The following is a 15,017-nucleotide window of genomic DNA, read 5'->3' as shown; positions in this document are numbered from 1 at the left end:
CCAGTGATCGGCGTCGCTGAAGCCCGGTTTGAACCACAGACTTCTTCCAGCCCATCCCGATCCTGACACGGTATCTTTTTTCAACGCTGGAACACTGCTACTGCTGCATCTCAAACTAACACGAATCCCATAACAGCGTTGAGAAGCGTGGTTTGTAGGTGTCGAACCGCGAAGGCACTGCAAAATGTAGTATTGCCTGATGACTAATAAACACCTGATAATCAGAATTCCCTGGCTTTATTAGTGCCGCAAATGTAGCTGGTCTAACACCAAACTTCGAATAATCATTAGTAGCTCACATCCATACGCAGCAGGACACGAAACAATCTCACCTAAAAGCGGTGGGGTCCCGCAGTTCCACTGTTCCTAATTACCAGTGCAATATCATGCAAATGCTACACGCCCTGCCTAATAACTGCCAGCCAATGCTAGTGGGCTAGTACATTTTGCGAGCCCTGATATACTACAGCTATGAGTGATCGAGAGATATTTGATTTTTATTTATATAATGCTGTACACCAAAGCTCTGATCTCGTATCACATTTATAAAATGTAGAGTTAAGGTCTTCCGATGGATAATTTAGAACAGCTGCTGAAATTAATTGCACATTCCCACATCCCTTCCCCTTTCCTATTTATGGGAGTTCCCAACTAGCAGGGAGGTTTTGGAGCACAGGAACTGGACTCTCCCTCTTTAACAATGTTCACATGGATTCAAACTGCGTGTCTGGTTCGCAGCCACAACCATTTCTCCTCTCCCCGCTCCTTACACTGCGTCCATTTCTCCGGATCAGATGCCTGATGCAGCTTTCTTTATTGTTTTGCCACTTCCCCACCGTATTTTGTGCACAGGGTATTGCAAGTCCTTCTCATTGGAAGACCCTCACACTTTCTGTTTGTAAAGTGTGGGGCCTCTGCACTGCTGGGACACCTGTGCACTGTGACAGACTTTCACAGAAGTCACTGAAACATTGCCTGTTGCGGTCAGAAAGGATTTTGAAAGCGGATACACCGGATAACCTTAAAGAATGCCTTCCAAGAAGGTGAGTAAACCTCACTTTACATCGGCAAACTAGCCAGTTTATTCCTTCCAAGGGTTGACCTGGTTAGGAGGACTCACTCCGGGCCTGAAACTGGTAGCATCTGTATTACTGGGGTCTGCCCAAGGCATCCGTAGAGGTTGCCACCAGTGTGCACTGAGGACCTACCGGTGTCTGTCGCCAGGCTTTGGATTAAGGGGACTTCGGTCTCTGTAAGGACTTGTACCATGGGCCCTGTCCCAGAGGGTGTCATGTCTCCTAAAGAGAGTCTTTTTGAGGCCTGCAACGCCCCACTTACCAGGTTTCAGAGGTCCCTCATGTCTTGAATCACAACTCATCCACAGAGGGAGGACCCGCAAACAATCCTTCTCTTATCACATAGCACCCTCTAGAACTCTATCCCTGTCTGCTCGAAATGCCCCCACAATTATCCAATTTTGCGTATCTCTCACAAAATGTGTTTTTCAACACCACCTGACCAAGGACTAATTCCAATGGATGGACATACTGATGCACAGACCTCAACTCCCAGTACTGCGCTACTGTTAAAAGATGCCAGCCCAAACGCTGGCTACTCACTCCTTACAGTGCTGCGCTGCTCTCGAGCTAGGTTCACACTTTAAACAATAAAATAAAGGGCCTGTTGTAACAGCATGTTGTGCACATCGATCGCCTTTAGGATGTGCCTCTGCTTCTGTAGTTTACATTTCTAAACCTCAGCAGTGGATAACAATGGCACACCATCCTTTCTGATTACGGTCCCCGGCAGTAATCCGTGTTAGTCACCAGAGACCCTTTTCTGATGGCCCTGATGTAAACCCGCGGGTGACTCCGACAGGTTTTTACCTCCAGTAATGCTGTATTGAATCTAGATGCATTTTGAACCCCGCCACTATTTTGAATCTAGCTGCGCTTTTGACTTTAACCACTGTATTGAATCCAGGTCTATCTTGAACCTTGCTTCTGTCTCAAATCTAGCAGCACTTTTGACTTTAGCCACTGTATGATATGATATATGATGTGGCATTTAAAACGCGCCTATACACAAGTCTTTCTAGGCGTGACAAGACGAGGGGGAAACACAGGGAGGACAAAAATAACGATCTTACTAGGCTTTGTGTCAGTTGGATCGTGCAAGTGCAGGGAAAAGGGATGGGGAGAAGTGCCAGAGGGAAGTGGAAGTGGGGAGGTGCAGCCAGCGGGTGCCTCATAAGTGCAGAGGGAAGGGACTGTAGGATTGCAAATGCAGACCCTTAAGTGCTGGGGAGCCCGGAGGCAGTGCAAAGGCAACTGGATTTGCAGGAGACTGGGCCCGAGTTCAGAGGGTGACCAGTGCGCGGAGCAGTCAGGTGCATCAGCAGGGGAGAGGAAGAGAGAAAGCAGAAGCGAAAAGAAAGGTCTTGAGTTGCTTCCGGACCGGAGGTGGTTCTGCTCAAGTATGAGAGAGGCAGGGAGGCTGTTCCAGAGGGAGGCTCCAGCTGAGGAGATAGATCTGCCCCAAACTCTCTGCTTGGAGAAGCATCTGACCCTCATAGTTGGAGGTGGATGAGCGGGGAACTCGAGAAGGATGTTTTGGAAGAGAAAGTTGGAGGTAGAGCGGTCCCAAGCCCCAGAAAACCTTGTGGACCATGCAAAGGGTCTTGAAGTTGATCCTTGCAGCCACGGGGAACCAGTGAAGAGATTTCAGAGCTGCAGAGAGATGATCCCTGGGCTTCATGCCAAGCACACATCTCACAGTCCTGTTCTGGATAAGTTGTAAAGGTCAAAGAATAGAGGCAGAAAGATTTAGAAAGAGGCTGTTGCAATAGTCCAGCCGAGAGCGGACCAGAGGTCTGGAAACAGTGAGCTTCTGGGGGAAAGTGATACCTCTGAGGAGGTGCAGCTGATAGTTTGACTTCAGAGACTTTGTAATCATTAGGAACTTCTTAGCGCTTACCCCACATTCCTTTTTGTATATTTTTATTCTTATCATGCTCTAGTTGCACATCCTGGGTTTTAGTGTACATGTGTCTTGTTTCCCGAGTGCATGTTGTTTGACTCAAAGCTATTCACGATGTGATCTTGTGCACATTTCCCTTGCTATATTCACTGCCTTTGTCCTCTCATGACAAAGACAGAGCAATATTAAAAGAAGCTGGCACAAACTATTATTACCATAGCCAAGAGAGAGCAATACTAAAGCCAATTAACAAGAACCAGTATTGCCAAAGCCAAGAGAGGGCAATACTGGAACAAGCCAAGAACCATCATTAACAAAGCTTAAGAGAGGGCAATAAAGAAGCAAGCTGATTGTAAACCCTATGGTCAGTCTGAGAAAGAGGCAATAGTTGTAAAAGAACCAAACAAGCATTGCCTAAGCCCACAAAGTGCAAGTGTGAGAGAAATCCATTTTCAGCATTTGGTTGATAGAGTGGGAACCAAAGGATGGCAGGAGAGCAGCCCTTCTTTTCACAAGGAGAGAGAGGGGCATAACCTGCTTTGCATGTGGCAATCATAAGTGTGGAACAAACAGCAACGATGTGTTTCATGGCTTCACAAAAGAAGTAGTCAATATTGAAGTAGTTGGAAATCAAAAGACTTTACGAAGTTGTTAGAAGCTAAATTTACCACAGAAGTACTTGTAGTAGTGTTAGGAGTTTTTTTAGTCCTTGCAGGCGAGTATGTATTGTAATTTATTGAATCTAGGTGTATTTCAAACTCAGCCAGGATACACGGATATGTATTGCACTCCATGTCGAACGAAGATAGTGACAGCCACCCACACGCACGCATCTGCTATCATACACTACTTGAATACACATTGCACAACAACTCAGCCATTAGAATGCAGCTATGTCCCACAACAAAAATGTGGTCTAGCTGGACACTTAATTGGTCTCCTGCACTCTCATACTCTGCTGACAACCTCACAGCACATACCCACAAGTGAGCTCGACATGGGTCGGCAGCAGGGACTTGGCCACTCCTATCTACCTTCGTATTGACTAAAATGCAAACATGCATTCTAAACTCCTCTGACGAATCTTCCCATACTTTGGACTTCGGTCCGCCAAGGGCGTTCACCTACAGCGATTTGAGACCATACCAATGGGAAAAGGCGCTATAAAATAACATTACATTATGCACGAGATGCTGTTGCCAGATACACCCACGCCCGAGGTCTAGTGAGACAATCCTCAGGGTTCCGGACTGGCATCGGTCTCGGGGCTCAAAACACCACACACAACCTTTGTTCGACAACTACTGCCAACGCTGGCAGAGCTGACCCCTTTGCAGCCACTGCTGCCTCTTACCGTCCCTCTGCCAATGCCTTTGAAGCCTTCATTACCAAAGAATCCTCCTCCACCATTGCCTCCCCTGCCTCCTGGACCTCCAGGGAATGATCTGGGGCCCGAGATGTTTCAGGGGAAGTTGAAGAGGAGTCTCCAACGTCGGCTTAAACCTTCCATGAGAGTTCTGGATCTTGCAGAGTATTTTGGGCTCCCTGTGCCTGAGATTCCTCAGGTAGGTGGGCCAGAGAGTTTTGCAGTTGGTGCCAGGAGTCCATCTGCAACCTCATCTGGTAGGAGAACCAGTAACACCTTGGCAGAATCCAGCTTCAGTTTGGCCATGGTGAGAAACTGTGTATGCTGGGGCAGCCCACAGGCCATTCTGCCATAATTTCTCTCCGTTTCAGTCAAGCTAACGCGGAGGCATTGAGGGCAGCCACCAACTTAATTCTGGAAGGAGTGGGGGGATAAGATACCCTGCTTCCAGTTGAGTATCGGCTCGGTTTTCGCTCTGGGTTGACTGAGACAAGATGGAGGCGTCCTACCATGATCCGGACAAGGCTGCTCCAGGTATAGCCATGGGTGCGGCTCTTCACAGACCAGCGTTCCTGAAGGCCATCAAGTTTCAGCCATTCAAGAGAGGTTTTCGGACTTACCCTTCAATGGGGTCGAGCTCCTCAGTCTGTATGGTGTCAGAGATCACAAAAGCCTACAAGCTGCAGGATAAGGCCCACTTCCCACAGCAGGGATTCATGCACATGCATTGAGTGCAAGGGCTTCAGTCATAGCTTTTCATCAATTTACGAGGTCTTTCTGCAGGATATGGTATCCTGGGTAGGCAGCGTATTGGTTGGAATCATATAAGCCGCGTCTACGTTTCTAGTTTTTAACTAATATTTGTTGACAAAGTAGTTGTATTGCCCGTGCAATCTCTTTCATAATTTATATGCTCCCCCAGTAGGTCCTTCTAAAGAACCTTTATCCATTGACGTTGGTCGCATAGCTGTAAAATAGCCAGCTATTTGCATTAGTTTGCTTCTTCGTTCTCTGTTTCCCATTGCGGTTTACTGTTGCACTGTAACTTTAAGATGAAGCAATGGTGCCATCAAGTGGCGAGATTAGGCAGTCGGTAGTTGTCCGGCAACGCTTTTAAGGAAATTAAATGCATACTCGCAAATCCTTTGTTTATGATTACTAGTCTTCATACTTTAATTAATAAGCACGCTACAAGCCTTCGTTTATATATATTGACTTTTCCCACATATTTTCACGAACAGCTTAATAAATATGCTAATCGGAGGACATGGGATGTGTACAAGTAAGCAAAATGTTCTTAATTACATTCTTTTTCCTGGGTTGATAGCCGAGAATGGTCCATTTACTTCCTGGTAATCTACATAACATCTAGTCACACTCTTCCTCTTCCCAGTCTATATATATTACATGGGCACGGTAGTGGCCATGTAGTTATGGTTAAGTTGGTGTTTCCATAGGAAGAACACTTTTTGGACGGCTTATAACTTCGCTCTCCCTGGACGAATCCTCACCAAACTTTGCAAAAAAAGTATTTGGGTCACTCTGATTTTTTTTGCAAAGTTTGGTGAGGATTCGTCCAGGGGGGCAAAGTTATAGGGGGGGTCCCAAAACTTTTTTTTTTCCCATAGACATAATGGGAAAAACTTTGCTCACGCCTACAGCCCAAACCGCTGGACGGATTTACACCAAATTTGCGGCAGGAGCGGCGGCTTGGTCCCGAAAGCGTGCTTTGCTTAATTTGGTGTAAATCCGTCCAGTAGTTTTTAAAAAAATGACAAAAATGTAAGTGAAAAAAATTAGTGATATGTGTTCGCTTCGCGGACACACTTCCCTGTTCGCTCCGCGGACAGGACGGTGATTAGGCCAGCAGCTTGCGTGATGTCCGCGGACATCTGACGTGCTCTCTCATTGGATGCGGTGAAAGCGTGCAGTGCGTCTGGCTTCAGAGACGCCCGCCATCTTTGTTCCTCGCCGCCTGCACAGTAAGTCTTGTGTCTGTCTCCTGTTCCTCCCACCCCCGCTCATGCCCCATGTGTCCTTCTTGTCCTCCCCACCCCCACTCATGCTCCGTGTCTCCCCTGTTCCTCCAGCCCCCCGCTCACGCCATCGGCACACGGTGGCCAGCTGAGGGCCGAGGAGCGGGATCTGCCGCCTGCACACGAATGCTGTGTGTCTCTCTCCCTCCCCCACCCCCGCTCATGCCCCGTGTGTCTCTCTCACCTTCCCCCCACCCCCGCTCATGCCCCATGTGTCTCTCCCCCCCCCATCCTCCGCTCTTCCCCCGTGTGTGTCTCTCCCTCCCCACCCCCCGCTCATGCCCCGTGTGTCTCTCCCCTTCCCGCCACCCCCGCTCATGCCCCGTGTCTCTCCCCTTCCCCCACCCCCCGCTCATGCCCCGTGTGTCTCTCTCCCTCCCCCCACTCATGCCCTGTCTCTCTCCCTCCCCCCACCCCTGCTCATGCCCCGTGTCTCTCCCTCCCCCCACCCCCGCTCATGCCCCGTGTCTCTCTCCCCTTCCCCCCACCCCCGCTCATGCCCCGTGTGTCTCTCCCTCCCCCCCACCCCCGCTCATGCCCTTTGTCTCTCTCCCCCCACCCCTGCTCATGCCCCGTGTCTCTCTCCCCTTCCCCCCACCCCCGCTCATGCCCCGTGTGTCTCTCCCTCCCCCCCACCCCGCTCATGCCCCGTGTCTCTCTCCCTCCCCCCACCCCCGCTCATGCCCCGTGTCTCTCTCCCCCCCCCACCCCCGCTCATGCCCCGTGTGTCTCTCCCCCAAACTCCCGCCCACCCCCGCTCATGCCCCGTGTCTCTCTCCCCCTCCCACCCACCCCCGCTCATGCCCCGTGTATCTCTCCCCCTCCCCTCCACCCCCGCTCATGCCCCGTGTCTCTCTCCCCTTCCCCCCCACCCCCCGCTCATGCCTCGTGTGTCTCTCTCTCCCTCCCTCCCACCCCTGCTCTTGCCCCGTGTGTCTTTCCCCCTCCCACCCCCGCTCATGCCCCGTGTGTCTCTCCCCCTCCCGCCCACCCCCGCTTTTGCCCCGTGTGTCTCTCCCCCTCCCACCCGCCTTCCAGCTCCTCATTTCCTGTCCATATTTTAATTTGCGGATTCTGTTTCTTTCCATGAGTAGGTCATCCGGTCTTCCTTATTCCCACCTATTTGGACTCTGCTTCCATGACACGTATAGTTTAAATTTTTAGCACGATCTCCAGGTTTTGTAGGAAATTAGTCAACCCAATAATGTCCTTTTCTCGCGGGTTGAAAAATGTACACCACAACTCATCTCCGCACAAGGTAGAGTATTGTTTTACTAAGTTTCCTAAATGCACAGATCACATGTCTTTCAGGTTTTCACAATACAATACAAGATGTTTGAGCGTCTCCTGCTGTTTAGTACAGAATCAACAACTTAGTGGTGCTGACGCATTCCGAGTTCTTATGGCATAACTTACTCTTGTATTATATAGATTCATTCGGAATTTCATATACGTCACTTGGTGTCTGGTACTCAGTGATTTCGTCAGGTATTGTAACATTACGTTCCGATCTTTGGCCTCTATTGCGGCATCTTTCATTAATTTATGCCGATTTCGATCATCAACTGTCAGACACCAATCCAACTCCCATAACTTTTGCATGACAGAGTTCGGATTGGTTTCCAGGGTTTTTTGATCAGTGCCTAGCTCCGCTAGCTTGTTTTTGCATCCGATTGGCCATTTAGATAGGACTGTTTCCGAGTTTCCCTTCAGGGCATCCTGTAGTATTTTATTCTGGGGGGTGCAGTCAGATATAGTTATCTTCCTGTATATGGATAGCATGTTCCATAGGACTCGGGCTTGCATAGATATTAGATTAAGTTCATATCGAATGCAGGCACTCGAGATTCCCTTTTGTAGGTGTAGAACTCGCCTCCAGTATTGGTTTTCCAGTTCTGGCCATTGGGTTGCAGATACTCCCAGTGCGCTTTCCGCACTATATATCAGTGTTGGTATAACTTTCTGGTTATAATGGGCTAGAACAGGTAGGAGAGAAAATTTCACAAACTTTTTGTTTATAATCACTCCTTGACATGCTAAATGTCTACATTTCTGTTTTGCGTTCTCTGCCCATGGTGCATCATTTATGTCCACATTCCTAAATATTTTGCTTTTTTCACAAATCTCAAGTTGTCTTTGTGTAAGCTCCATTTAGGTGCACGATTTTTATTTTGCTCGTTATTTCTTGTAAGGTCTTGAAAGATTATTATTTCCGATTTTGCAGAGTTAATTTTTAGTTTATTTTTCTCCACGTAGCTTTCTAGAGGTCTTAATTTTCTTGTCAGGCCAATTGGAGTTAAGTCTAGTAGAGCGATGTCATCAGCGTAGAGCATCCAATTTAACCGTGATCCATTAATTTTGGGTGGAAAGGAGATTATGGATTCTAGACTTTCTCCAATATCAGACAGGAACAGGGCGAACAGCGTGGCTGCTAAGGGACAGCCTTGTTTCACGCCTTGGTTTGTTCGTATTGCCTTACTTAAAGTTCTGTTGGAGTCCAGTCTGACCTTAATTTCTGTATCTGTGTGCAGTTCTTTTATTGGTTGAAGTAGATTTTCGGAACATTTCCATTTCTTCATCTTACTCCACAGTAGCTCTCGATCAGTTGTGTCAAAAGCACTGGATAGATCCACAAGCGCTACATAGATTTTCCTATTTTGGCGGATGGCTTCCATTTTTAAGAAGTTCAGGATCTTTAAGTTCAGGCCACATCCGACCCCTTTTACAAATCCTGATTGCCGAGGATCATATCGTTTGGAGTCATTAATCCAATTGCTTGGGTCGGCACGCTTCCCCTTTTTAAAGATCGGTATAACAATAGCGCTCTTCCAAGATGTAGGGATTTTTCAGTTGTCTAGGATAATTTAGAACAGCAGATAACAGAATTCTGTCTATAGTTCAGGCTGTTGTTTTAACAGGTGATTAATTAACCCATCAGGTCCTGGGGCTCTTGATGTACTTAGTCTCATGATATTTTGAGAGATATCTTCTTTCTTTATAACGATTGACCACTCACTCTCTAATGTGGTGGACTCTTCTATTTTGATGTTGTTATTATAGAATGTTCCCGCATAATGTTTCACCCATAGTTCTTCTGGTATTGTATTTTTTATTATGGCACCTTGGGGGGTTGAGATGTTATTCAGGTAGGACCAAAACTCACTTGTATTTCTTTTAGCTAATGTTTTCTATAACGATTGACCACTCACTCTCTAATGTGGTGGACTCTTCTATTTTGATGTCGTTATTATAGAATGTTCCCGCATAATGTTTCACCCATAGTTCTTCTGGTATTGTATTTTTTATTATGGCACCTTGGGGAGTTGAGATGTTATTCAGGTAGGACCAAAACTCACTTGTATTTCTTTTAGCTAATGTTTTCATCATGCTTTCCGCATCCCGTTGCAGCATTATATGTTTGTGGCTGAGGAGCCAGTTCTTATAGGTTTGTTTAAGATGTTTTACTGTACTTTTGTTGCTCAGATCCGGTTTCTTTTTGAGCATTCTTAGTTCCTTGTTCAGTTTTTTTTTCTTTTCATTAAGTTCCTCATCCCATACATGTTGGCTTTACAGGATTTCTTCTCTCAATATATCTCTAGAAGGGTTATATATTCAATTTTGTCTACCTCTGATGTTTCTTCCAAGGATTTTAGCAGTGAGTTCACTTTGGTCGCATTTAGACGTAATCGATTGCGACCAGGTTCTATCGCTAAATCATTTTTGACAATTTCAGCTCGGCTTTCCATATGTTCTGACTTCCAGTACAGTTTTACTAGACTGTGGTCACTATGTTTCATTTCGATAATTTTTAACTGTGTAGCTTCACTTTTCAGTTTTTCGTTTGCAAACATATAATCTATGGTTGATCTTAACGCATTACTCCGCCATGTTGGTTGAGGGGAGATGTCTCCCATGACTTCCCCATTCATCATCTGTAGATTCCAGGATTTCATTTCATTCAACCATAGCTTGACCGCTTGTTCTCCTTCTTTTTCCTTCTCGTCCTGTCCACTTGGTAGACAGTTTTTACTAAGGTCGCCACATATTAAGATGTTTACATTTTTTTCCGTCCTCTTAATGTTGCAGATCATTTCTGAGATGGTTTCAATAAACTTCTCTGCTTTAGTTGCAGCATGTTGCCAATAGATATTTATCAACATTAATAGGTTCTCGTTTTTCCTTGTACTCATCGATAGTTTGATCTTGGAAACTTGTATGTACGATGAAACATTAATTGAAGATAAGATGCGTATGCCACTTTTAATTTTTGCAAGGGTCAACATTCCTGACATGGGACGTCCCTTTTTCCCTTTTAGTGCCTGGTTGAATGCAATCTCAAACCCATCTGCGATTGGGGTGTCTATTAACCATGTCTCTTGTAGGCATTATAAGTCAATATCCTTTAGTTCATTTGGGATCTCTCCAAGCAGATGCATATAGCCTCTTGTATTCCATGAGGCTATGCATATCTTGCCGGACTCATCGGCCTTTTGGCATTAGCTATTGTTAGTGTTGTTGATGGTTTTCGCAACCCATGTCCAGTCAAGATCTTCATTACTCGAGGAGGAGTTCCTCTGGCCTTTGGTGTCAGATTTTCCTGTCCTAGTTGCAGTTGAAGCTATCTTCGTTTCTTTATTCCCAGAGATTTCTCTCTCGGGCGAGGCGTGTTTGTTCTTCAGGGTATTTGCTTCTATCTCCTTTGCGGATCTTTTGTTATACGTTGATTTTGAATCATAGAATGATCTTGTTTCCTTTGATGGTTGTTTCTCCTTTGTATATCGGATCTCATTTATGTCGAACCCTAGGGAGTTAAAAGTTGAGCCAGTCTGTAAGAGGGAGTCTCGAATGAGTTTCGAGGCTATGTGAAGTATCACACAGTCGTTGTTTTTTTCATCTTCAAATTCGACTACTTGAATGTCTTCAGAAACCACTGTTCTAAGTTGCGGGATGTGATGTATTAGTCTCATCACGTTTTTCCTGTTTAATAAGAGGCCATCTTTTTCTCTCACTATTCGCTCCACACACAGGAGATATTTCCCTGGTTTCGTGGAATTCCGGATTTGGAGACCAGACTTTTTACTGTCGGTTGTAGTTGTTTTTACATTAGATTTGAATTTTTCAGACATTACTTGATGTAAGTCAGGCGATATCTTTGATTGCGTCATCTGTCCATGGGTTTGTTGCAAAGGAGTTAACTCAGTTAGATTATCATCTTCATTTCTGGACTTCTGTTTCCTCAAGGATCTTGGCTGGGATTAGTCCGACATCCATCAGGGCCATTTTGGCTTCCAGAGCCTCAAATTCTTGTTCGTACTTCCACAGATCCAGGTTTCGAGATGTAAATTTAGCATTGGAGTGTTCGCGATTCTTACTAGCTATTGTTAACGCTCTTTTCTCCTCTAGCGTTATACAGGTCGTTGGAGTTTTGACTGCCGGTTTTGGGAAGGGACTGTCTTGCCTTGATTGCTCCATGGTGATGCATCGTTGCTGATGCTCGGGTTCTTTAGTTACCAACTGATTTTACCAGATGGAATATTTTGAAGGATAGGCTGCTTCTTGTGAGTTTTCTTGACCTCAGATAATTTCGCTTCATGCAAGGGGGATCTGAGGTCAATACTGATTACAGCTTCTGCCGATAGACTCTCTTCATTCGTTGTTGGATCTGGAGTCTCGGTCCAGCCGCTTTTGTCGCTTTCGCTCTGCTCGTATGTCGAGAGATCTAATAGATCTTCTAGAGAGCTCTCCTTTCTGATAATTGTGCCTTTTTCAACTTCATGACTAGTCTGTTGCCCAGCTGGTTGATTTGACGTTTGTGTGCTGGGGTGGTCATTAGTGATGACTTCAGAGAGTTGCTTAGTAGTTGTTGTAATGCTGAAGCCTTTTATATTTCTTAGAAAAGAACGCACACTAGATCTTTTTTGGTCTTTACTCTTTCTCATGTTCTTGGTTTTTTTCAAGGCTATCAGCACCTCTTGGTTATTATATTTTTTTTTAATCTCCGATTTTTTAGGTTCAAAAATTGAAAACACGTCCTTTGAAGTAGATGTGGCCTGCTTTTTCAAGGCTACTTCAGTGTCATTTAGATCACCACCAGTAACTGGTTTTCGGTGATCATGGTCCGTCAAGGCATCTTTAGGGTTCTGCAATTTTGCAGGTGATGGGCCTTTATTAGACGGAGTCTGGTCCATTTTCACAGTGGAGCTAACACACACTGATTGATCCAATGTGGCATTCAGCGCATTTTCCAGCATGGCTACAGGAATGTGAACTGGATGTAATTAGCGGTTACCGCTAGTAATACTACATTCCTGAGCTTCTTTTGTTCTTTTCAGTTTTTGTTTGCATTTGGACGGAAGATCATTCGTACATCCGCTGCCATGATGTGTTTTTTGAGTGTTTGAATTTAGTTCTTTGTCGGTCAGAGTTCTTTGTCGGTCAGAGGTTCCACAGTTTGTTCAAGTATGCTGTGGTGCGTTAGTTACAGGTATTATCTCATCACGTCTGTCAAGGCACTCGCCATTCAGTTTTACTGGCTGTTCCATGGAGTTGAAGTTCGACTTTTGGTGTTTTAGCAGAGCAATCGCTTCTCGAGCTACTTCTTCAAACAGACGTTTATCAATCGCGCTGTTCATAGTGTGCTCTAGAATGATCTTCACATTTGTCTCAGATTTTAGGTTTTCATTTGACAGAATTTGAGTTCTCGTCAGCTCTTGCTCTACAGTTCTCATTTTGGTATTCAACATTGCCAAAAGTGTTGTTTGATCCTTTATATTGTCGTTCAGCTGTTCATATAATTTCATGTATGGTGACATCGAAATCGTATGAGCAGCCATTATTAGTGTGTTTAGTTCACTGGTGATTTCCTTTGATAAGCATTCTGCCATACTTTGAGTTTGAGGTTTTCTTTTCTTGGCGATCTTTGATGATATACTATATGTTGTTAACTTAGGTTTCCATGGGTTGTTTTCTTTGGTACGTATTTTATCTCTGTTTGAACCAACTTTCAGTAGTGCTGACTCATCCTTATTTTCATCACGACCGATTACACATCCTTCTTTAGTATGTCTTTTTTGAGATACGAACATTAGATCAATAGAGTCCTCATTTATGGAGTTGGTTCTTTTCCTTTTCACCATAGGGTTTAGCCATGGTTTTTGTTTTTCGGCAAACTCCCATGTTTCTGGTAGCTGCTTTGGGGTATTCCAGGGTAGAGACATGTTTGCATCTGCAACCGGCACCTGTGCCGGTGGCAATTCCATGGACAGTACATCCGCCTCGTTATAAGAGGTTTGCTGGCTTGCTAGTATCGTATTTATTTTAGTTAAGTGTTTAAGTACTTGGTCCGCTATGGCAAGCGAGCTCCGCCGGTTAGGACTTCTTGTATCCTTTGCAGTAGCGGCTTGCGATTCCTGTATTAGAGTTTCATCTATGTTATTCCCGTCGTTGTTTCTGCTGTCGATCACAACGTCGGCTAACGTATTTCCCTTGACTTCTGCCAGAGCGTTTTTCTCGACTTGAGCCAAGAAGCTGTTATTACACAGGTATAAATTGTAGCTGCTGGATAGCCGAACCGGGGTGCCCACAATGTCAGGGAGATTGCTCTCTTTTGATTTCATGTGGACATTGTCCTGCTCCAACATGCAGCCCGCTGAGGCTAGTAAAGATTCAGTCAACAGCAGCTCTGCAGCTCCATATTGATGGGGGTCGGTCGTTTGATGGCTGTTTGGGTTTGAGTTTGTGTCACACTCAATGACAGGTAAGTCATTTTCCGAGGATGCCGCCGGTTGAGCCTCCAGAAGCACCTCAGCATGACTTCTGTTCTTTACATTCACTTCTTCTCGAATCGTACCATAAGGAAGGCAGGATACAAGTCCTGTTGCCGGTGTCAGAGTGACATTAAATGTAGGTGAATTTATGGCCTGGCAGTCAAAAAAGTTATCAGAGCTAGAGGATGAAATTGAAGTACAGGTTCTTTTACGAGGCCTGCAGCCACTTACCAGAGATGTTGTCAAAAGTTCGACGGGCTCGATCTGTCCGGCGGCCAGAAAACGTCGCTGCCATCGAGTGAGCGGATGCGCTCCTCCGTCTTCACCGCTGGTCTGGGGGTGCACAACGGCTTCAGTCATATGGAGCGCTGAGGGTCCAGGCTCCAGCCTATCCATTAAGGACATAGTTCTTGGTCAGAAGGAGTCGTGTGCACCCACAGCCACACTGGCTACACTGGAAACACTGGTAACACTCAGCTTCACTCCGTGTCGCTCCGCGACCGGGGCTGAGTATTTAGCAGGAAAGTGGACCTTCCGGGCACAAAGAGGTAGATAGCATGCACAATCCACAGTCCAAGGAACACTGGTAACACTCAGCTTCACTCTGCTGGAATGGAATGTTTTTTTTGGGGGGTGGGGGCTAGTTTCAGTGGTTAGGAGTATGTGTTTTATTCTGCTAATTGTGTTATTTGACCATTCATTATACTGGTGTTTTTATTTTCAACCTCAGGTTTTAGTGGAAGACTGTATTCCGGTTTTGAAGAGGTATGCCAAAGAAGGACGGATGTTTGATTTTGTAATTAATGATCTGACTGCTGTTCCTATCTCAACATCTCCTGAAGAAGGTTAGAGTTAACATTTTTGACCTGT

At 45.6% G+C, this 15,017-nt stretch overlaps 1 protein-coding gene across 2 annotated transcripts in view; it reads left to right on the top strand.

Moving 5' to 3' along the window:
* Positions 1-15,017, top strand: part of SMS (spermine synthase) — a 707,978-nt gene that overhangs the window by 409,000 nt on the left and 283,961 nt on the right. For both annotated transcript variants that reach the window (XM_069639097.1, XM_069639096.1), the window contains exon 8: positions 14,878-14,992. In XM_069639097.1, the coding sequence (XP_069495198.1) occupies positions 14,878-14,992 (115 nt within the window). The remainder of the gene's footprint in view (positions 1-14,877; positions 14,993-15,017) is intronic.

Source organism: Ambystoma mexicanum, chromosome 7q, assembly GCF_040938575.1.
Source record: "Ambystoma mexicanum isolate Mex_15411 chromosome 7q, UKY_AmexF1_1, whole genome shotgun sequence".
Taxonomy (NCBI): Eukaryota; Metazoa; Chordata; class Amphibia; order Caudata; family Ambystomatidae; genus Ambystoma; species Ambystoma mexicanum.
Note: the sequence above shows the minus strand (reverse complement) of the source record. Positions and strands in the feature narration are given on the sequence as shown.